Here is a 23,990-nt window from a genome sequence, read left to right as displayed (position 1 = left end):
ACGTGCACTGAAAACGCACCTCTTCCGTAAACATTACTCCTTACAACCTTTCCCATAATGCTTATCTTTTACCCCACCCTTCATTTTGCAGTATCATGTTACTTTCAGCTCTTGTATAATTGCGGAACAAGAAAAGCAATAAAACTACATTATTTTGAAGGTCTTTACGGTTATTTGAAAAGTGAAGCCCGCTAACATGCAAATGTTAATTCAGGCAAAATTTGTTTTAAAAAAAAATTGTGTTAGCTCAACGGTTTGGTACAAACAACGCGTAGGTATGTATAACACTGGCCCAAGAGATTCTGTACAAACGAGGAAGTACAAAGTTGCTCGGGTGATTTTATAGTGGCCTCACAGTATTCAACCCACATAGCAGAGAAGCGAACAAAGGAGATTCCGCTAAATTGACAGTCCCAGCTTTGACAGAAAAAGTGCCAGACACTGACAAGAAAGATAACTCTCTAGCACAGTTTGAGGAGTGGATAATAGTTTTGTCCCCCATCTCTAACAAACCACAAACTCCAGCCAAAATCCGTCGCAGTTGAGCAGCTGAAACTGATTTCAACCAGACGCAAAATAACTTTCACTGCGTACAAATGTGTTCAATGTACACTCATTAGGCCGGGCAACAGACAAGTATAGTCATTCCCTGTGACGGCCAACGGGCTCTGCTAGCGTCCCTTTGTCCATACTGCTGAAAGACGCATTAGCAGCATTCCTGACATGTTTGCCGTGAAATATGGGCGCCGACTTGCCAGGGACTGGGGTGATGGTTAATTTCTAGTCTCCGTTTTATCAGTTCACGCCTTCATGTACGCATCTCCAATAAAGGTGGAATGAATTACTGGTCAGTAGATAGCTTAAGTCAAAACCACAAAGCCCTCACAAACAAAAAGAAAGCAGTTTCATCTTTGACAATATTACCTCCCGCCCCTCGACCAAAATGTACAGTAGGGTGCGATAGGTAATGGTGCCAACGAAATTCCTGGGGCAGAGCCGTCAATGACGCGATAAATCGGGTCGAGAAGGGTGCATCCAGTCATGTTTAGCAAATAATCTGTCTGGTGCCAAGGTATTCCGCAGAGCTGTTTACCCATTGCCGAACAAACACCTTTTCCATATTCTTTACTCAAAATAAGTAATTTTTTTTTTATCGACCCAAAATTTGGAAAGTCACCTTTAGAAAGTCATGTATTTCATTTATTTTAGATATTTCTATAAGAGAAGAAAGAAAAATGTTAAATGAAAACTGAAAATTAATCAGTACAGTATCTTCTATGTTCAAGCAAGTGTATTTGGAAATGCTCAGTTACACATTCCGCCACACCCGAGTCCAGCAACGTGAACTTGTTTGCACTTATTTATTGGGTCGGTTGCTGACTGCAGCAAGTTGAAGTTAACAATAAACCAGAACAGACGTGTAATAGCCACGAAAATCGTACTCATTAATTAAACCATCGTACTCATTAATTAAACCATCGTATCTCCATATTTTCCCCCGCTTTCCATAGAAAATACTCATGTGGGGAACAGCTCTGCGGTGTCTATTCCGTGTGAACGTGCTTAATCCTTTTTATGCCCGCTTCGAGAAACATGACTTTTCTCACGAGTTTTCACACTAAGGCAGTTTGTGGTCCCTGAGCATGGGTTAGTGATTGCCCAGTCCTCTGTCAAAGATCTCTTGCGGCAAGTAAATGTTAACAAGGCTCTGGGTTCACACGGGATCTGTGGACGCACCCTTCATTAATGTGCCGAACAACTTAGTAGATATATTATTGCTAGTACGAGCACTATTGTAAACTTCCCCTGGGGATCAATAAAGTAGTATTGTATTGTAAGCGCAAATATTCCTTTTAGAGAAAAAGTATTAGGTTCGAGTGTCTTCACTGGCGTCGTCTTGTGCAGAACCTTCGCAATCCACTTTGTGCTGTAACAGAGACGCTGGCAGACTTATTTCCAGTCGGCCACCCAGTTACTGTTGTGTTACAAAGAATGGAGCTGTGTGTACTTATCACCATAAATTAGGCCGCTTTCTCTGGGCTATCCAATGGATAATGGGGCGATCAAGCACCACAGATAAAAAGAGAAAGGTACCAAGACTTTGGCCAACAAAAGGTAACTACGAGCAGCGTGTGTGTGGAGTCTAGACAGCCCTAGACAAGTTAGGTCAGCGCCATGAGGCCACCCAAGAAAACCTATCAACAGGTGTGTGGGCGTTGAGAAGCGCCGCCTGTTGAAGGTGTGATGATGGTTGTCAGCAGATGACGCCCACGGCCTGGCCCCGCACAGAACCATTGTGCCTGGCAGCAAGAGCACCAGCCTGCCGTCATTTTCACCCGTGTACACAGCAGACATGCAAGTCTGCGCCCTGTTCAGTACTCAAGTTCCCGATGGTCTGCATGCTGTTCAGTAATGAAGTTCAATCAGGTCAGCGCCCTGATCAGTACTGAAGTTCTAGGTGTGTGTGTGTGTGGAGGTGGGGAAGAAGCGTAAAACAGCATACGTGGATGCCCAAGACTACAAACATTTGGTGAGGTGGGGAGGAAGGGGTAGCTGTTAATGTCTCCTACCTTTAAGGTCGACAGCGGAAGTTCGGGGCTGCTGAGGATGTCTGCCCACACAAGCCTCTTCTGATGAATTTTCCTGGACTGAAACAGCAAACATACTGACACTGTATGAACCAACACTGCCCGCCTCTTCAGTCACAACCTTTCAAAACTTATTTCCTAAAAAAAGATATAGATATCATTAAAGCGATAAGCTTGAGCTTGGAAGTATGGATATGCCAAATTACCGTACGTATATAGAATAACTTGTATGTTTAATAAATCTTTTTTGGTTGTTGTATTTTGATTCACATGTCATCAAGTCTTTTTTTGTGGGGGGGGGGGGAGGGGCGGCGAAGCAGGAGTGAGAGCTCATGAGCTAAATGCCAGGTTTTTTGGTGAATGATGTGTGAACACTGCACATAACATTCCCATGTAGTATATGCTATCTTGGCATGTGTAAATACTGTTCATGTTCCCCTGCAGTATATGTCAGAATTAAGCCTTAGCAGTCACGTACATGCTCAGGGTCAATATCTCACATTTGGTGAGATGCAGAAACATTGTAACAGCTGGGTTGCTAGAACATTTTCAAGAGATTCAAGCTAGTAAAACAAAATTAAATATAAAACAAATAAAATTTCTCATCCAAAAGTAAACTATCTCAGCAATACTGTACCTCTGTGGCAAAGATTCTTGCTGCAGCACGCCCACTGGTCTGTGGATCACATCTGATCCTGGAGAAAGATCCCTGCAAAACCAGCGCAACTCACACACATTTGAAGAGTAGAAATCACTAAACAAAATGCCTTCTCTATGAATAGTATTGTTGTAAGATCATTGGTGAGAAACAGAGAGATTCATCTTCTCCTTCTGCTCAGCAAATCATCAGAAAAGCTTTCACTTCGGTATTTTGCTTATACCAAAACATGTCCTGGCAGAACTTGTTTTACTGAATTCAGGCAAATGTTCTGCTATGCCTACATGCAGAAGAAATATACAGTTGAAACTGCACTCTCTGTGTTGCAGTTAATCAACAGTAGATGAAATGTTGGTTTGAGTGTGTACGGATGTATGACATCATACACATACCTTAATTGTTTTAATAGTAAATTTCTTTTTTCTTTCTATGATGCACCACTTGCTTCACTTTGTAACTAATACTTGTTTTGCATTTTCTTTCTTCCTATATCTGAGCACACTTCCCAAGATACAATTTTCCACTGAGATTAATAAAGTTGATTATTTGTTATATATCAGTGCCTGCGCTCATTAATTATCCACTATATATATATAATCTCCTGATTTAATGAGTTATTCCTAATTACCTATGATCTGATTTCTGCCTAATAGTAACACTGTGTAATAAGTAAACTATGCATCAGAAGGCCATGTTTCAACACAGCAGAAAAATACACATATAAAAACGAGCCATTGTTCATTATAAAAGAAATTCAAAATATTTCTTAAGCTTATGCAACATACACTAGTAAGTTTTTTAAATAACTTGAATATATTTTATCTACCTTAAGGTCCTCCTGGCCGGCACATAAATGTACAAGTATATGATGTGCTTGTCACACCCACAAATGGTCACAGCATAATGATGCACCCCTACACATACACTTACAACACAATGTAATCTTACCATGCTTAAAAGTGTTTCTGGATTCATAGTGTAACGATATCTTACCATTGTAACACTTGAAGGGGTTTTAGGCACACGTAATGGGGTGTTCCAACTGGCCTTCTGAACACTTTTGACAAGAGAATGGCAACTTTTTGATGCATGAACCTTTTGCATCATGTCAGGTGTAGATGGGCAGTCTTCACGGCTAACAGATGAACCTACAAAGTCCTTGATAAGAAACCGCTGGGTGTACTTCGGATAGACTGACCTTGGTTGCTTTTCACTCTTTAGACTTTTGAGCAAGGGAGAGTCAGCCACAAGTGAAGTCTTGGGTGTACACAATAATTTGGGTGATGCTACAAAAAAAAAAAAAAGAGGAAGACATTTTCAAGTCCAAGAGCTGTTTATCAAAGTGTTACAGAAGACACACAAATCAAAATGTATTTATATTTCATGGTTACCTACCTAAAAAGATCACCTTGCAAAAAAAAAAAAAAAAAAAAGAAAAAGAAAAAAAAAAGGGGGGGGGATCAACACCCATGACACCAGGGTTGTTAAGGCAACAGCCAATGGAAGAGAAGGGACAAAATGTTAATTTGACATTTTAGATGTTGTCAGGCCTGACAAGAGTGAGGGGCAGGGAGGGAGGGTGTACCCAGACCCAAGGCTGTGGAGGGGTTCAGGCTTAAGACACTAATTGTTTTGTTCATTTTCTTTTAAATAAAACTGAAAAGAAAAGGCTATGAGAAAACAATAAATAAAATTAGATTTCAAAGAACATAATAAAGCGTCGGCTACACCACTACTAGGTACGGATACCTCCAGCAATTGTACTCAAATTGGTGACAACTGTGACATCATACATGCATTAGGGTGAAGGATACAAACCTTGTATTGTCTTTAATATTTATTTCTTTAATCTGTCGAGTTTTTCAAGTCAACTGGTGACATTTTCCTATAGAAGGGGTGTAAATTGTTTGATCTTTTTACTCATTTACTGACCACTTACTTAAAATGTTCCTCTCATGAATTGTGGTGGATCCTAGTTATGTACACTTTTCCTAACGTTTGCTGTCTACTTAAAAAAAAAAAGGATATTTCCAGTCAAATTATATCATGTAATTATACTGTTATATTTTCTGGAAACATAAATGATTATAATTAATGATTAATAATAATAATGATAACTTATAGCGTGCAGCATTACCACCAACACAGATCGCACTCTCTGCACAGACCAATAATGATAAATGAAAGATAACAGACAGCGGACATTGAGGTACGTATAGGCACACTGAACAACCTTGAGATGAGGTACAAGAGTATACGTAAGGCAATGGATGAAGGTATGTAGATACTATAAACAGTGTAAGATGAAGTTAAGAATAATAATTCTGGGATAGTACTTGGTGATTAATGCAAGGAACCAGGACAGATTGTCTACCTTGGGGCCTTTGCTGGCTTTCTGCAGTGCTGAATGTTGCGCTAGGCTCTACCAATCATTAGGGAAGAATTGCATCCCAATAGACTTTTAAACTCTGATATTTTTATCTGACATAATATTTAATTTTTGAGCATTATTTAATCTCTTTTCTTTTTTTAAAAAATGTTGTGCATCCTGCCTTTCTGCATGCCTGGATTCTCTTGGAGTTTTAAAATTTATTTTTCCACTTTCTAGGAAGATTTCTGGGGTACAGATCAACATATGCATGTATATGTCACAAAATTAGAATCATAAAAGTAGAAATTCTTCATCAAACGTTGGATCTGTCCATGTAGAAACATTCAAAATTACAGCCAAGTTAGGGGAAGACAACTGAGTGGATTTACCAAACCTAAAAAGGCAAGCCACAAGAAGAAAAATTTTTTTCAGCTTTCATCATGGTTCTTCTTGGAGATTTTTTGAAAAAAATGTTCCTTCAAGAATCTGCTAAAAACAAACTCCATGAAGGAGATTTATTTATTTATGTTATGGTTGTTTTAGATGGTGTTTCTTTGAAAAACTGTAAATTCAGTTTACTACCTATAGTGTGACATTATAGATTGTGTGACAGAACCATATTCTACCCACTGATTCCATTCATGTGTGTATCATTCAGTATGACATTACTGGCTACATCAATGAGCACCAATAAATGGCACAGACTCATACGTAGGGGAATGTTACCTGATGCTTCTTCCAAACCAGCCTCAGTTCTTAACTTTTTTTGGTAACTGCGACATGACTCAGCTAGGGACATTCGAACTGTTGGACCTTGGCAGTACACTGAGTTCCGCACCTATGGCAAAGAATTCGTCACAGATCATCTGCATCAAGTAAGACATAATAAATCTCTTCAGGGAAAGAAAAATCCTTAGTTCCCTAAAATGCTAGCATGTCTAGCAACCTATTATTAGCATCCTTTATTCAAAGATTCACATTAACATGAAAACTCATTACTAGCGTTCTTTACTCAAAGGTTTGTAGATCTGTAACATAAAAACTTATTAATAATAATAACAGGAATTGTATAGCTATTTTCCCCGCACAGAGGCGAGCTCAGTGCGCTTCATAAGAGACCAAGGGCAGTGGGGAAAGATATCTGTACATATCCCAAAGATATGTGTAATGTACATATCACAAACGAGTACAAACAAGCACAACATACATAAACGAACATGCACTGGTTAGCAATATAAGAACATGAAGTAATGCAGAGATAGGAATAAGGGGAAGAAGGGACAACAGGATAGCCTAGTTATAGTAGATATTTTTGAAAGAGATGTTTTTAGTCCAGATCTGAAATCAGGCCATTTGAAATACTTGGGCCGGAGAAGAAAAAAGAGCAACAGCCAAACATCTCCAGGCTGATACATGGAACAGACAGAAATCTGGCCCATTGAGCTGACCTGTGAGGCTGACATTACAAGCATTCTTTCAGCTGGACCGTCTGAAGTCACCAAGTAATAAAAAACTATAAATATAACTATAATATAAGCTACCAATGTTAATGCGAAACAGGCAGTTAATGAAATACATCAGACAGGTCTATCTAATATGGAAGTGGTCTTACCTTTTACGTGAACACATAGTCAAATCTCCCTACTATGCCACCCCGCTACTATGCCACTCTCGGTATTATGCCACTTTTGCTCGGTCCCGACTATAAATTCAATGTAAAAAAAAATTTACTATGCCACCCCTACTCTCGCTACTATGCCACTTTTTTGTGACGGTTAAAAGACACAAGTTGTGAAATTCCGCGCAGTGCTCGATTACTATACTGTATAGTAGTGTGGGACATCGCAGTTAGGTGGATGGAACCTAACACGCACACAGGGAGGGTGGAGGCTGGCAATGTGGGGCGGGGGGTCGCTGGCCGGGTGACAGCCACGTGACAGAGGGAAGGTGTGAGGGGGTCGACTAGTGACAGGATGCAGGTGCGCGGATGTGGTTGGGAGGGGTGGAGGATGAAGAGGTGAGGGGGAGAATGAGAGGAGACAGCTAGCGAAGCCGACGATTCTTGAAAGCTTTGGATCAGACCTGGGCAAAGGCCTCCTGTCTCTGACCGGCCCGCCCGCCAGTATATATACTATACATACAGTATTAGGTAAAACTGAGTTAACTAAATTAGTCCGGCCCTCTAAAACCATCCCAATTTCTCATGCGGCCCCTTGGGAAAATTAATTGCCCACCCCTGCTTTGGACTGATGGGTAACTTGAGCAAATAAAGCCGTTTTTACGAACCCTCTCTACTATGCCACTCTCGCTACTATGCCACTTTTGCTCGGTCCCGGTAGGTGGCATAGTAGGGAGATTTGACTGTAGTAACAAATGAGGTATGTTACCTTCAGAGGTGTAGAAAGAGGAGTGCCTTCTACTAAAACTCGTCCCGGTGCCTGTGGATTTTTCTTGCTGCTATCTATAGGACAGCGGGTGGCCTGAATTCCTACATTTTCTTGAATGCTTTTTAGTGAGCTTGCGTCAACCTGGAAATCAATGCCTGCAAATTTTTTTTTTAATAACTTGCTCTGAACTTGGAATGACTTTATGTCCAACAACTGTAAGTGAACATCAACACAAGGGAAACTAAAGCTGAACGACACACACACGATTTCTCTCACACACACTCAATATGCTATGGTGATACCTGTTCACAAAAACAAACCATGGCACATCTTTTGTGAAAAAACTGGCTGACTAGAACATTTATAATTAGAAAACTCTGCCCTATAGGTACAAGGTTAAATTTCAGAAACTGATCCCAAACAGCAATTTTACTGCAATGAACGATTTTCTCCTTATGTTTTAAACTATATTTGCTTACCAAATGCCTGTTGCTCCTCGAGCAAAGATGCATGTTGAGGTATGGGTTCCAAGCTCTTCTCATTGATCAGATGAGCTGAGGTCTCATTCACACAAAATGCTTGTGCTGATGCCTTTTTAGATCCTGTTTCCTTTTTGTGGGGTTGTAAAGGAAGTGGCCCCAAAATCTTTCTTTTGGATATTTTTCTGACTGGCAATGGCAGTGCACTGTAAAATATTTCCAATAATGCTGCATGTTCACTCTATGTTTTACAATTTAACCATAACCAAACAGCTATGTTAACAGAAAGAAGCAATGACATTAAACACCAGTAAAATCTTACTAACCTAAGCTTGGTCAAGTACTGAACAGGGCAGTCAATTTACATATGCACACACCCTGCATGCTTAATAGACACAAGTTAAGTACTCACAGATCCATAAGAACGTGCAAATCTTTCTTATCTCTCTGGCTGTTTACATAACCAGTGGTGAATTGCATAACTCTCTGAACTGCACTTTTCCTATATAAAGCATCTATAACAACATAGGGCAATTTTGTGTACTAAGTTTATGTACTTGCGGTACTTTAAAAATAGCAATGGAATACAAAGAAAGAATCCTGCCAAGAATGCTAAATTTAATAGGTTTAAAAAATGTTCCAGAATATTTTTTGGACAGGTACATATCCTTCTGATGCTGTGAATGGTGTTTATCTTTTGTCTAAGGTATTTGTTTAGAGGTGGAGCCTATGCTTCTTCTTCCACTGCCTTTGACCTTTCCTAATCAGGAGCCTGCTGCTACTAGATACAGTGGAACCTCGGTTAGCGAACGCCTCGGATAGCGAACATTTCGGTTAACGAACAAAAATTTCGTTAAAAATTTGTCTCGGATAGCGAACAAAATTTCGGATAACGAACAGCTACGTGAACCACACGTGACCAACCAGCGTGTCATCATTCGCGCTCGTGACACAGTTACGATCAGTCGTTCCTTATCTATGCGCATCCTTCTTATTTAGTGATTTGTGTGCTTTATTTTAATAAGACAATCCTCAACCATGGCTCCAAAGAAGATTAAGAGCAATTAATAGTAGTGAGGTAATGACAAGGAAGCAGACAACAAATGAATTGAAAAAGGAAATGATTTCAAAGTATGAAGGTGGCATGCATCTGTCGTATTTGTAATGTCGGATTACCGAAGAGTTTTACAAAACAGGCAGAAGGAACAGACACTGGACAAGTTTTTTTCCTTTAACCTCAAAGCTACAGAAAAAGGTAACTCACCCCCGATTTTACAATGTCACGTGTGCTCATGGAGGGGGAATCCAAGCAGTAATTCCACCCTTTCCTCCCCACACCTGCTTCCACCCACGCCGTCAAAACGGCAAGTTTTCTGATGTTTAAATGTTTTCGTTAATGTTTTTATGTTTATGTAACTCCATTTATATTGCACTATAACTGTTCTCATTAAAACAAATACCTATATAGCCTGTAACTTTCAAATTTTAGCGAGTCAACAGGGGGTGGGAACCAATTAAATCTATTTCCTCTATTTCTTATGGAAAAATTTGTTTCGGATAACGAACATTTCGGATAACGAACAGCATTCCAGAACGGATTAAGTTCGTTAACCGAGGTTCCACTGTATGCAGGAAAAACATCTCAACACATTAACACATCTCAACACATTTATAACCTTTAACAGCTTGAGACAAAGTTAAAATTAATGTAGTCCAGTGACCTTACAGCTGTTGGAGGGAGGGGGAGGTGCTAGAGACCCCACATTTTTTTTAATAGGTGTGGTGTCCACCACCTTTCACTCACTGCCTTACAATGATGGATGAGTGATGGACACCACAGGCACCCATTCCATAGCTGGGTGAAAATGTTATATAACACAGGTATTAAAGAACCTTTGGGCTTAAATGTCATTGTTCTAAACACTTGGATGATCCTTTGCCCTACATAAGCAGCAATGATACTGCCACTCATTGTCTAGGATCTTGTCTCAGTTACTGGATACCTTTAGAACAGGGGTCTCAAACACGCGGCCCGCGGGCCGAATGCGGCCCGCGAAACATTTTTGTGCGGCCCTCGGCCACGTCCGCGGTGTATATGTATGTTGTGCTTGGTGATTAACTCCCGCAGTGAAAATTACCCCCGTTATTAGTGACAGAGACAACGTCAACTTATTTTAATAAACTAAACTGCCTGTGCATGTAATAAACTACACTAAATGTAATTAATAATTATAAAAACTTTATTTTAGCATTTAACTGCAGTGACAGTAGTGTTCATAAAATTTAATGAAAAAACATTTTCTTTTCGTGGTGCGGCCCGCTGACTGGCTGTTACTTTCCACTGCGGCCCACATGCTAATATGAGTTTGAGACCACTGCTTTAGAACAAATAAGCATAAACACAAATTCTAAAAGCCAAAAGAAAAATTAGATTTAAATTTGACAAGATAAGCAAAATTACACCTTTTCTTTTTTTGAAAGGGCTCCTGGTTTTCATCTTTGACATTATGACTGTTCTTTCTCTCCATGGACAGCTCTGAAAAAAAAATGTTTTAAGTAATTAACTGAGAAATATTCCTTGAAAATTATGCATCACTTTGTATTCCCATAGCTTGTTTATGTTCTGAAGCCCTTTGCAATTGCACAAAAAAAAAAAGGAATTAAACTGCTCTAATTGCAAGCTGACTATAATTTATCAGAGTAAAAATAAAATGTGGGCTTTGTCTCAATCCAGCATGCCTGTTTCGGTGGGTTGATAGGGAGGAGATAATGGATTCAAAGACTTCGATGATCATGATAGTCTCACAGCACAAACTAGTGAAAGTACTGGAATTATTTGTAAGTAAAACTTATTTATAATAAACACATTCTGATCCTAGCAGTACTAAGTCACACTATTCACATTAACATTTCTTAATGCCACAAGACACTGTAAGAAATATTCTGAGGGATCACCTTACATCACCAAGCTCTAATCTAGTAAATTTTGTAATTAAACATACCTGTTGATATTAGCGTGTCTCTAACAAAGTCGATACTCTCTTTACCTGCTCCCACCTAACTCTCGATCAATTTTAGTGCACTAAAACTGTGACAAGGATCATATTTGTCTACTACAGTATTTTGGGGATATAATCTAACAAACTTCATTCACAATATTAGGTCGATTCCTTGTTTAATGTTTAGCTATTAACATTATAATTCTGCTGGAGTGTCAAGCTGTGCTTGTAGTCCATTGAAATTTCCCCAACTGAAAAAGACAACCAATCATATTTCACATTGAGATACATCCGGGTATGTTCAAATCAGCTGCGATGATAACGTCATTTTTTCCCTTAATTTTAATTTTGTTTTATTTTTAAACTAATTATAAATTTATAATAATGTTTCTAATCCTTAATTTTTATCAGTAAATTAAAGTTTAAGTTAACCCTCTTTCTGTGGCCTTCGCTTTCTCTGCGCGGCTACAATCATGGCCACAAACCAAGGTGTGGTTGCTGAGGAAGAGCGTCTGCATGATTTGTTTGTCGGAGACTGCGGCGATGGACCTGCCCATGAATCTTCTGAGCAATCAAATATAAAGGAATCATCTACCCCGCCTGATCTTATTGTTCAGAGACAGCTCAGAGATGTTATAATGCTTCAAAATGCAACCATAGAATGTCTTCATCAAAATGTAATGAAGAGTTTAATATACCACAGGCCTGGCTTACTATTTATGTGGCGCATATAACAAAACTTTGATTTAAATGTAATAGTGGTTGCTTTCAATCGCTTTTAATAGACACTATAGGATGACACTGTTCTTTGAGTATGCTATATATTTCAAACAAACTCATAACTCGTAATCCATCATTATCATATCATTGTTTTGAAAATAATCATCAAATGAGTTAAGTGTTGTTTCAAAGATAATTTTTAAGGAAGTGGCATATAGGTTTTAAAAGAAAAGTTAAAAGTGACATATCACATTGCGGTCTTTGGAGAGAGAGGTGTCAGAGAGAGATAACTTTTGTGAAGGCAGCACCTATCTGCTCTCCCTATCTTCTTTCCTTCCCTAATCCTGCAACAGATCAGGTATGCATTTAACAGCTGGGTCAGCTAGGAAAAATATTCTGTGCCACACAGTTATCAAACCAGTCACAGTTTGAACCTCCAGCCTCTAATGCTGGCACACTAATCGTTTAACCTCTACTATTTTTTAATTTGTCTAAATGTTATTAAGATCTGATAATATTGGTTTAAATGAACAGACTGTAGCAAATATGCATTTCATGCTAATATTCCTCAAGGAAAGTATGTATTCTGTGCAATTGTGAGTAACAATACAAACATGATGGTGTGTGCAACTAGTGTCAGGAAAATTAATATTTTAGTTATGTTATCACACTATGAATATCCTTTGCAGGTTACCTTTCAAGAGTCTTTTATGAAAGAAAATCTTGTGAGTAAGGAAGAGCATGTAATGAAGATACAGGAGTTTGAGGTACATGAGTTTACAATTTCAACTATTAAGGAATAGTAGTCTGGGAAGGAAAGAATTTTAGATCATCATCATTACAAAAAATGCTACTCTAATTTAAATTCTTTTTATCAACTTTTGTCTCTGTAAAGCCTGCCAATAAATGTTCAAATCAATAAGCTAGGCTTTTGCTTGCCTGCTTTAATGCCATTCATTTAATCTTATTCAAGTTAGAAACAATTTAAAAAGCATGGACTGTGTTGATAGTAGTTTAATAACAGTAACACATGGAAGTGTATATATAGTGGTAAGTTGTAAAATCTGATGTGTCCATTATATAGTGTGTTAAGTAAAAAGTAAATTGTTTTACATATAATTATGTTACTGTCATTTTTGGTCATGTGACTTTTCAGCATGCATTACAGGAGAAGTATGTGCCTAGAGAAGAATATGACTCTGTTCTGCAACAGTTGGAGGTAAGAACATGATCCAGGAAAAGTAAACTTTGTTTGCAAAACACAATCCAGGGGAAGAACTTAACATGGGAATAATCATCCATGGAAGGTACGAATGGGCTTGGCATGCTGTATTTGCAACATAAGATGCCACATCAGCTTGAAGCTGCCAGTTTACCAAGCTTAATATCTGGTTCATCTAATGTTTTCCCTTTGAACACCTACTGGTTTAAGCGTTAAAATATGTGCTGGCATTTCATTTATAGTTAAGGTGCAGGTAATAATGATAGAACTTTAAACCCAACTGTTTGTGCTGTGCAGTATTGTCTTGAAATGGCTGTTTAAACTGTTGAAAGAAACATCAATAGTTTTGGGGATGCAAGCAACAAAAAAAGCAAGAGACTATGCATTTCTTGACATCACTTTTATTTTTTGCAGAATGAACAGCAGCTTCATGCTAAAACCAAACTAAAGCTGCTTGAGGTGACAGACCGCTTAGACTTTACTCTGGAGGAATTGGAAATCCTCAACAGACAGATGATGAAGGAAAAAGAATCTTTTCAACAAATGTAAGATGATGTTTATTATATCTGTTATTGCACAGCCAGAAGCACATCGCAGAATGGTGTAGCTATAGAAGATACTCAGAAAAATATAAGGACATAATGTAATTATTTTGTATAAAGCATCATACTTGCACCACACTGTTACCATTACAGGCATATAGGATATTTACCAAAATGAGAAAATCTAAGAAGTGATTTTCATTTATTTAATTTCTTGCAGAAATGAAAAAGTTCATCTTGTTAATATTTGTTCAGATGGGCAAATGTGATAATTAGATGGGCTAATTGTGGAGCTGTTTATCTCACAAAGTGGTAACTGTCACTTTGAGGGCAGAAATTTTTTAGGCTAAACCAATTGATAAGCTAGAAGGAGGTCAATCATGACTTGATATCAGAAAATCACAAGTCATCATTAGATACAAGATCAGTAGTTATTGTGTTGTCACTGACATCCTGTAAGTAACTGTGATCAATCTCTCTCCAGGGTGGATAGCATGCGAAGCCAGATTGCAAAGGGAAAGAACTGGAATGAAGAGTTGGAGACAAAATATGCAGGTATCTCTCTCTTTGTGTGTATAAGAAAGAGGAGAGAGAGGAGTGAGATTTTTATTTCAGCTTTACAGATCATAGATTGTATTATTTTAGCTCAGTTCACAATTTTTACAAGTTTGATGAATTTATCTGTAAATCAACAGGAAAGAGCATTTGAGTTAAGGGGGCTGTAAACTGAGATTTAAACTGTTCAGGATTGTGCAAACAGTAATATCATTTAAGTTTAGTCTTTGTTACTCCTCAAGGAGCATAGGGCTGCAACAACACCTCGCTAGTGAACCCAGTTTGGGGCAGCACCCTTCAGTTGGGCCCATGTGGCTCCCACGTCCTTTGCCTCGCTTTGTACTGTTCTTTTCCATCTCTGCTCTAGTCTCCCAACTCTCCTCTTCCCCTAAGGGTTTCAGTCAAGTTCCTGCCTGGCAGTGGTGTCAGCTGGTTTGTGCAGAGTGTGTCCTACCCAGCCCCATTTGCGATTTTGATGTCTTGGCTAGTGGCATTCTGGTTGGTTCTTTTCCACAGGCTGCTGTTGGAGATCCTCTCCGGCCATCTTATTCTCAAAATATGGCGAAGGCATCGGTTGGTAAAGGTCTGGGGCTTGTTGTTGATGGTGTTTGTCACTCTCCAGGTTTCAGAACCATACAGTAGGACTGTCTTCACATTGGTGTTGAAGATGCAGGTCTTACTGTGGAAGGATAATGCTCAGGAGTTCCAGGTGGAGTGTAGGCTGTTGAAAGCATGCCTGGGCTTGTTGATATGGCTTTTGATGTCATCATCCCCTCCACCATCCTTGTTGACAGTGCTCCCCAGATACGTGAAGCCGTCTCATCTGTTTCTAGGATGTTTCCTTCAAGTTGGATTGGGAGTTCCTGCTTGTTGTTGATCCTCATCACTTTGGTCTTCTTTCTGTTGACCTTTAAGCCAGTCTTCTTTGCTTCCTCTGCTAGCTGACTCAGTTTGGTTTGTGCATGTTGTTGTCGATGAGATAGGAGACTAATGTCATCTGCAATATTATATCATTTAAGAGTTTACTGCAATTTATAGGAAAAAAATAATAAAAATTCCAAGTGACATAAAGATATAATTTTTTCCAAGGCAAAATTCATGGCACTCTCTCTTGAAACTATGTCTGCTTTGATTATAATATGAGTAAAGTATCAGATTATTAGTAGATACTATGGAAGTGAGCTAAAATGAGGATTATGAGCCATTTGCCGATACTTTAGCACAGCTTTCATATTCACAATATTTCACATAATCACAATATTTACTGCCACTTTAAATGTCACAACCTAAATAATAATAAATAATAAAAAAAATGTGTCATACAATGTGAAATACTACCTATGTTATAATTATGTTAAGGCACCATTTAACTTGTCTTGCCAGCATTGCAACAGAGGTGTCAGGAACTGGAGGGGAGACTCACCAGTCGAGAGACAACCATAGAGATTTTAGAAGCACAGCTGCAAAAGCAACAAAAACAATGTGAGCGTAAAATTGAAGAAATTGAAGTAGAGCGCCAGCAAGACCAATATGTTGCTCGCATGCTGGACCAGCCTTCCCGGGGACGCAGTAAAGTCTGTTGTAGCAGCAAAGTTACGTGTGGTCATAAGCTGAAGCGGTAGTAGCGACCTTGCCAAACAAGCACTCAGTGACAGAAGGAATGTGCACTACTCAGCTCAGGACGCTGAGACTAAAGTGGAAGCTGGTAGACGCAGTAAAGTCTGTTGTAGCAGCAAAGTTACGTGTGGTCATAAGCTGAAGCGGTAGTAGCGACCTTGCCAAACAAGCACTCAGTGACAGAAGGAATGTGCACTACTCAGCTCAGGACGCTGAGACTAAAGTGGAAGCTGGTAGTGCCAACCTTCCCAGGAATTTCTCACTTTCATGCTACCTCACTTTTTTTGATGTGCATTCTTAAGAGGCACCTTGTGTATAGACAGGCATTAAAAAGATAACTTGTGTTTGCCTTAATAGAGAGCAGTATTATATTAAACCTCCTAACAGGCCCCGTGTTTAGGGGCAGGCAGATGAGGCATCTGCCTAGCACCCCGCGCTTTTGATATTTGTCAGGGACCCTGTGCTTTTGATTAAAACCATAGTTATCATGGCATTGAGGGCCCCGCACATGTCTTATGCCTTGGGCTTTGTGGGGGGTAAGAACGGGGCTGCCTTCTAGCAGGGCATAAAAGTATAAATATTACATGACTGGATAATAACTGAAGACTGTGAAGACGACAAAAGGTGAAGTTTGTTTTTTATTATTGCTGTTCTCAGGTAAACATTAGACCGAGAAACCTATGCAATTTTTGGAAAAGAGAAAACATGAACTTTGCAATAAAAGTATGAAAATTGCACAAATCTGCACAAGCAGACATGCAATGAGAATCTCCAGTTGTCTCTAAACATGACTTACTACCTTATATCAAGATTTTATGCACAGCTTTGATTTCATATTAATGAAAGTGGCCTGGTACAATGCGTAGAGTACAAATCACACAAATATTCTTTAGAAGTGGTCTTCCAGTAACTTTGAAATTGTCTCCCTGCTGCACTCAAGAGCTGATACTAGCAGATGTCTGTAAGTTACTTCACAGCTGAGATAATAGCAGACTTCAGTAAGTTAGAATATGATGATAAAAATGGTGTCATTTGAAGAAGGTAGTCATTAGTTTTAACCACCTTAAAACTGTTGCTGCAAATTGTGATATTATGATTTATTTTGCCCAGATCTTAAGTACAGTGATATGACTGATTTTTTGTTGTTGTGTGTAATTAAAATGAAACAGATTAAGCATTTAAGGTGAGAATAGTTTTGTTGATATTACTGTAAATTTTTAGAGATATATTTACTGTTATGGCAATATTTTGGGATAGTTTTTGAAGTTATGAAATAGGACAGCTTCTGGACACAGAGAACTTTGTAAGTGGAACACCATAATTAAGTTATGATCAGTCTGAGTGCACGGTTACAAAAATTGTACAAAAACAGTGATGTTTTTTACATCACATACAATTTTCTTATCGTTAGTCTCAGTAGAGTGAGTAGACCCTCAGGTCCTTTGATAAATGTGTGAATGAAATTTGTTGCTTTCTGAGAGGCAGTTTGTGTCAGTGGAGATAGTAACTTCAGTTGATTGTTTGGCTGACAAGCTCACAATACTGTTATTCTCTTCCTGTAAAGTTAAGTTTGAAGTGACTAATACTTTCATATGTAAAGCCTCTGCTTATGTTGTTTTTGCGCACATTATGAGGCTTCATGGGACTGATATTTGATCACTGTGAGATGCCATAGCTGCCATTCCTTCACTTTGAAATTTGTTGACTGTTCTCACACTGAAAATATATCTTTAACATGCAAGATCTCCTTACTGATGCTCAAGGCGGGATAAAGTGGCAAGCCTTGTTAGTTACTGAATCTTTTCAGTTGTTTCCCTTTCCCCTTCCCCCTTCCCCCAAGATGACCAGCCATTGTCAGCTGGTACCAGTCAAGTGATGAATAAATAAATCTCTGACTGTGAGGCTGTCTCAGACTTAATGTGGTGTGTGTGATTGATATTTGCTCACTGTGAGGTTGTACGTGACTGATTCTCACTGTGAGGTGTGATTTGTCCTTCTCTAGCTCAGCTCATGTTGACTTTTTGTTTTCTAATTATGAGGTTCTGAGTGAGTTTTTTTTATTATCTCAATGTATTGGACTCCTGAAAACCACATGTGTTTGGCTATTGTATCTTAATAAACAGGATCTGTTTATAGGTAATATCTGCATGTGTTTGGGTATTGTGGTTTAAGAAACAAAGGATCTATTTACAGCTAATGCATATTTGTATTCGGTATTGTTGCTTAGTGGACAACTTGTCCTGTGAAAATGAAAGGATAATATGCCTAGTCTGATACTGGTAATGTGCTGTCTGGTGAAACAGGAGGTCAGCTGCTCCATTTTGGTCTTAGGGCTGAATTCTCAGTTTGGTATGGGTGTGTTAGCTCACAATTGTTGGACATACTTTCTTGCTGCTATCATGCTTTGCTCCAGGGCTTGAGAGCAGTACTTCTCTTGTATTGATGAGAGTTTGATAAGGAAGTGTGTGCACACTGTGTATGATGGCCTGTTTGGATGGTGGAAATGACTGCGTTGCTTCTGGTGTATGTGGTGTACTTTTCCTGTGATGTTAAATTTAGTATTTTTTGTGCATATTTGTATGTTTTATAAATCATGAAATAAACAACAAAACACCCCCAAAGGATGTAATACCAGTCCGCTGATTGTCTACATTCGGTTTTGTTGACATGTTTTATTTTCTCTAGTTAAAAGCGCCGGTGAAAGTGTTAGGACTGGTGCTTTCGCAAGTAATAAACAATTGAGAAGATATTCGGATTAGCTATTGGCGGTCTTGTTGCAACCAAGCTTGATTCGAGTGATAGTAGCTGTCCGTAGCCTCACAACACTCTTTTTCTTGCTTGTGTTTGTGTGGGGAGAGAAAACTGCAGAAAGCGTTGTGCGTCTTTTCAATATTTGTCTTTCCTCCCCATGATAGCACGCATGTATGTGTTGAAGGTTGATAAGCGCTTTTTAGAGGCCCGCACTGGGTCTGTGTGTGTGTGTGAGGAGAAAGAACCTTGTTTTGATTGTGGCCGCGATAGAAAAGCCCAGCCTGGCGAGAAAGCCGCTAATTGTGATAGGAATCTCTGGCAGAGCTGTGTACACACCATGTCGGCAAACGATGCTTTGTTAGACACAGTGCGGCCAGCGGTGGTGGTGGTGCCACGATGTAGACATGTCTACTGGTGCTGTGTGCGGGCATGTCACTGGGATAGCTATGCCGGCCGTCAGTCTGTGACTGGTGAGACGGTTAGGTTACGTCACGTAGTCTGGCACTAAATGCCGTTCGTACTGCATACGTGGTCGTATCTCGTGCTACGCACCACTTACGAGAGGTTTTACTAGTACAACGGACTGTACGTCACTCGCGAGGTGCCGCTAGTACAACGCACTGTGCATCACACGAGAGGTTTTGCTAGTGCTATTCACTGTACGTCACTCGAGAGTACCACTAGTACAACGCACTGTACGTCACTCGAGGGTACCGCTAGTACAACGCACTGTGCGTCACACAGGGTCCACTCTTTGTGTTTCCACAGTGTATTGTAAGACTGGTGCTCGGCTTGCACCAACAAAACTTGACAAGATGCATTTTTTATTCAAAGAAACAGCAAAACATCGAGTCGACACTAAGACTTGACATCGAAACACCCAGAAACGTAGTCAAGGTGACACGTGCAAAGATTTATTTGCCGTGCGGGTACGTGTGAGCGGCTCTAAGGTGTCCAGCCACGATACCCACCAGACTGTCGCCCCCCACACACCATACATAATGCAAGAAGACTGTCCAGACACAACACAATGGCGCAAGGCCCACCCACCCCAGTCCTTCACATAAACTGTCTCACACCGCGAATAATGATCGTTGTGCGCCTCAACAGTGATGTCGGTTAGCGGGTGTTGGCTGCCAGCGGGTGTTAACCGTCTCTATCAGAGGGTGTTAAGTGAAGATGGCGGGACAACGGGAATCTGAGTGCACATCCTTGCTGCTTCTTCCTTCCATTTCTTGCTCCCCCCTCCCTACCCACACACACACAACAGATGGGTGGGTTGAGATAGAGAGAGGGATGGGTTGAGATAGAGAGAGAAAAAAAAAGTTGCTGCCAGCATTTACACGGGCGGCGGCAGACTGTTGGAGAGAAGACGGGTGTGGGACTCAAACCAAAGAAAACGTTGGACCCCTCACCACCAGTTCGCCGCAGTCCAAAGCAGCTCTGGCAGATGGTGATACAGGATGGAACATCATCATCAGTTCCTGGCATCAACATCAACACACAGTAGACATTATCAGTCCCTAACATGAGTAGACAGAACTCACAATAGACATCATCAGTCCCTCTTACAATTTTAAAACAGTCTGAGTCAACACTTACTAATTAAATTGTTTTCATGGCTAAGTCGAGTTGTAGTCTAAGGCGTGTGATTAAAGGGATTCTAAAGGCAAAATAAAACTGCTTAGAATGGCGTAAAGAGTAGGATAAATGTGAATGTCGTCTATTTATATGTGTGTTCATGTGGAAAACGTTGAAGGTTTTTAGTGGAATGTTGTGTTTAATAAGAGAAATTACACGGGACTCTTTTTTTGCTTCCACGAAGTCTCGTTCTCCGTCACGTGACCCTATGACGTGTGGTTTCCATAGTGACAACCATGCCTCGAGAATGTGCTGCACCCGATTGCCACGAAAATATGGAAAAGATTCAAAATTGTCTTTTCATCAGTTTCCGACAGACAGAGCCTTACAAGCCTGACACACAGAGTGCGTCATACGAATAAAATGACGTCAAATCTTCGCAATGACCTCAGACATTTCCTGTGTGTGTGACGTCATAAGGAGACTGATGTCACAAGAAGACTCTGACATCACAAGAAGACTCGTCTACTTGATCATCTCGGGAAGCTATCGTGGTTACTCGGCGGAAGGACACAAGGGTCGATTTCACTGGATTTTTTTCAATGTTTATAAACATCGGCAACTGAAATAGTGCTAATAAGTGGTAATTAAGTGAGAAACGAATCCTTTATTTCTCCTTTATTCCTCCCGTGCTCTGTCATTGTAACTAAATATATTTTTGAAACGTTTGACCGTCGCCAGAGCCTTATCACAAGCCTTGAGTATCCCTTTAAAGTAGTGCGTGTGAATAAAGTAGTTCTGGTCCTTTATGTCTCAACTTCAACAATAAGCATTACAACTGGAAACATTTATAGTTGTAACATTATTACATTTAGCAATGACAGTCGAATCAGTTTTGCGTTTTGAAACTTAGTAAAAAGTCTCTCTCTCAACAGCCATGCTTGAGAGACTTGCTTTCAAAACTTACATACCACCTTTTATCAGTTAAGAACAGTTTTGTATGAGCAACTTTTCTCATCTACGAAGGCCAACTTTATGTTGTACATCGCCAGCCATTTTCTCAGTTTCAAAGCCAGCGATGGCGGGCTCGAGGCCTTTGATGTCTCCAGTTCTTTGACCTCTGGGGAGCCTTGAAATTGCTACATTCTTTTTCCTCTTTGCTCAATGGCTTCTTTTATGTCTTTCTGGCTATTTTCTCAGCTAGATCGTCAGCCAGCCTTGCTTGTGGCTACCATGGCAGCACCACTAGCGTGAGTCAAGGTTTAAGTTGTTTTTAAGCCAAAACCTGTAAGCAGTCAAACGGCAAAGGTCGGTAAAATAATCCTAACGGCCAACATTTTTACACAACAAACATAATAAATGGCAAATAGACTGAATTAACACTAAGAAGCCTGGATAATTCTGAGTGCTTGTGGCTAATATTTAATTATGGATGTGGGTTCTAGCTTTTTACAGTTAATATCCGGGGTTTATGACTTGTGATGCCCTGGTGTGTCGCTGATCGCACCAGGAACCTGAGATCACGTGATGTTTACACTATTCCTGTTTTTTTCCGAGCGATGCCCACCTTTAATGTCTGTCATCAGGTGCCACCAAGCGACAGTAACGAGACTGTTAAGTGTTTAAGAAAACTACAAGGGAAATGGTAAGTTAGGCTGAAATGATATATGCTGACATTATCATTTGTTTCTGTTCAGAGTTCTTGGCTACACAGCAATAGTTTATTGACAAACAAACCAAAAATCCACACATCTGTGGGGCAGTACAAGGAGTCGAAGAACGTCGTCCACCCCATTGACGGCTGGTTTTTGTTCAGTTTCTTGAATGTGGTTCATAAAACACTGATGTCAAGGATCTTGGGATCGCGCCATGCCATGTCGATCCTGAGTACAGCAATCAAGAGCTGAGCGAAGTGGAGAATCCTGGAATGATAAAAATCATGTGGAGGGAGGTGACAGAGATGCCTTTATTGTCGAATGCTGCTTCCTACAAATTCCTGTCAGTTTGTTTCCTTGGGGGCAAAGGTAACAACCATGGCGGTCTTGGAGAAGTAGTGAGCAGCTGTGTGTTAGTTAAGGCTGTAAGTAAATGGTTTGTTTGAAACCCAAAAGTTTTAGCGAAAACAGTTGAAAAAGTCAGTATCTATCATTTAAATCCAGTGTGCCATTTAGATATTCTGAACTGGTTGCGAAATTTATTTTCGGAAGCTAAACCAACCGAGCCGTAGTCAAGTGATGTAAGATCAGTTCCCTGTGGTTTCATGAAAGAAGTAGCATACCCAGTTCTTCTCCAACCTTCCTACCTTCCCTAATAAATAAGGTGCCAAATGGATGATAAATCAGGTGTTCAGTGATGGTGGCTGATGAAGGAAATACCTAGAGCTGCTTGGTGGACAGGAAAAGTTTTCCAATCGCAGACACAAGCTAGCCTCCAGCTAGTGACCTTCTGCTACTGGAAAACCCTCAGCGCCACCACTGCGTCTGCTGCTTCTGACCCTTGACCCCTTTCTCAAATCCGCGGGGAGAGCGGGGAGGAAGCCGTCGACAGGGTGGCACTCGGGGTGGTGCTGCCTCACGACGCTCACGCTTGTGTGCTGTGGCCTTAAGTTCGTCTTACAATCAGGAGTGTGATGGTCCCGCCCTTGTCTCTACACACACACACAGAGGCTGAACCGCGACCTCTACATCGGGGATAACTGGGGCGATGTCGGTTCTTATCTTTCTCTCGTCTGCACCTCGTTGGCCTCTGTAGCGTGGCTTTGGCTGTGGGTTGACCCTACGTGACCTTTCCAGCAAGGAGAAGCCGCTGTGATGCTGGTGACGGTTGGTGGGTGGGGTAGGGAGGGTAAGAAAGGTGGGAGGGTAAGAAAGTCAGGGAGCTTTATAGGGAACAAAGTCTGTAATAGTCTACGACAGAGGCGAGGGATCCTTCACGATCTCGTGCTGCTCTCGTGTAGTGCTCCACGCATCCGTGGCGCCCCCTGATGGCAGTGGCTGTAACGCTTTGCATGCTGCCAGTTCCGGTTGACGGCAGCTGAGAGAGAGATGATGAAGCTTTTGGCATGCTGTCAGTTCTTGACGGAAGTTCGGTAACTGCTCGGTCCCTCTCCTCCCCATCACCTCCCAAAGCCTGATACTTGACGGTTGCCGTGTATTAATAGGAAACGTACCTGAAAATAATTAAGTGACTAAAAATGTCTTTACATACGGGTAATTCATTCAACATTAATTTGTTTATAGACAACAGTATGTCTCAATAAACCATCCAACATGAATTTGTTTACATTGTATACTGAGCAATACGTCTCAGTAATTAGTTCATCTATAGTCGCACTTTTTCTTGGATGAACTGATGCCGACAAAGCATCATGGTTAGCTCACAGTCTTTCTGTGTGGGGCGAGATGGTCACCTGAGCCCCAGCATCCGTGACGTCACAGTAACAGGTGGCAGGTAGGAGGTCTGTGATGACGATCTGTCAAAAAACTTCAAGCAGGTGTTCGATGCTCTGGCTCCATGCCGA

At 40.4% G+C, this 23,990-nt stretch overlaps 2 protein-coding genes across 3 annotated transcripts in view; one reads left to right on the top strand and one right to left on the bottom strand.

The window, feature by feature from the left end:
- LOC112564266 overlaps positions 1 to 11,729 on the bottom strand; it is a 53,409-nt gene extending 41,680 nt beyond the window's left edge. Inside the window, exons 1-8 of the mRNA XM_025238964.1 lie at positions 11,486 to 11,729; positions 10,947 to 11,019; positions 8,484 to 8,689; positions 8,005 to 8,159; positions 6,344 to 6,455; positions 4,240 to 4,532; positions 3,226 to 3,297; positions 2,571 to 2,648 (exon numbers count right to left, since the gene is read on the bottom strand). Coding sequence (XP_025094749.1) covers positions 2,571 to 2,648; positions 3,226 to 3,297; positions 4,240 to 4,532; positions 6,344 to 6,455; positions 8,005 to 8,159; positions 8,484 to 8,689; positions 10,947 to 11,011 — 981 coding nt within the window. The 5' untranslated portion in view covers positions 11,012 to 11,019; positions 11,486 to 11,729. The remainder of the gene's footprint in view (positions 1 to 2,570; positions 2,649 to 3,225; positions 3,298 to 4,239; positions 4,533 to 6,343; positions 6,456 to 8,004; positions 8,160 to 8,483; positions 8,690 to 10,946; positions 11,020 to 11,485) is intronic.
- A 219-nt stretch (positions 11,730 to 11,948) lies between these two features.
- On the top strand, positions 11,949 to 18,887 carry LOC112565059 (involucrin-like). Of its 2 annotated transcripts, none has more exons than XR_003099331.1 (7): positions 11,949 to 12,159; positions 12,892 to 12,969; positions 13,359 to 13,421; positions 13,839 to 13,969; positions 14,451 to 14,521; positions 15,905 to 16,226; positions 16,372 to 18,887. XR_003099331.1 is itself a non-coding variant. In XM_025240305.1 (7 exons), exons 1-7 carry the CDS (start codon positions 11,956 to 11,958, stop codon positions 16,286 to 16,288), a joined length of 786 nt encoding a protein of 261 aa, XP_025096090.1. In that variant the 5' UTR covers positions 11,949 to 11,955; the 3' UTR covers positions 16,289 to 18,887. The 2 variants fall into 2 exon arrangements, 1 of the variants encoding a protein (XP_025096090.1); XM_025240305.1 differs by having other exon boundaries at positions 15,905 to 16,123; positions 16,269 to 18,887.
- The last annotated feature ends 5,103 nt before the right edge of the window (positions 18,888 to 23,990 follow it).

This window comes from Pomacea canaliculata, linkage group LG5 (genome assembly GCF_003073045.1).
Source record: "Pomacea canaliculata isolate SZHN2017 linkage group LG5, ASM307304v1, whole genome shotgun sequence".
In the NCBI taxonomy this organism is placed as follows: domain Eukaryota; kingdom Metazoa; phylum Mollusca; class Gastropoda; order Architaenioglossa; family Ampullariidae; genus Pomacea; species Pomacea canaliculata.
This window is presented reverse-complemented; position numbering and strand designations above follow the sequence as displayed.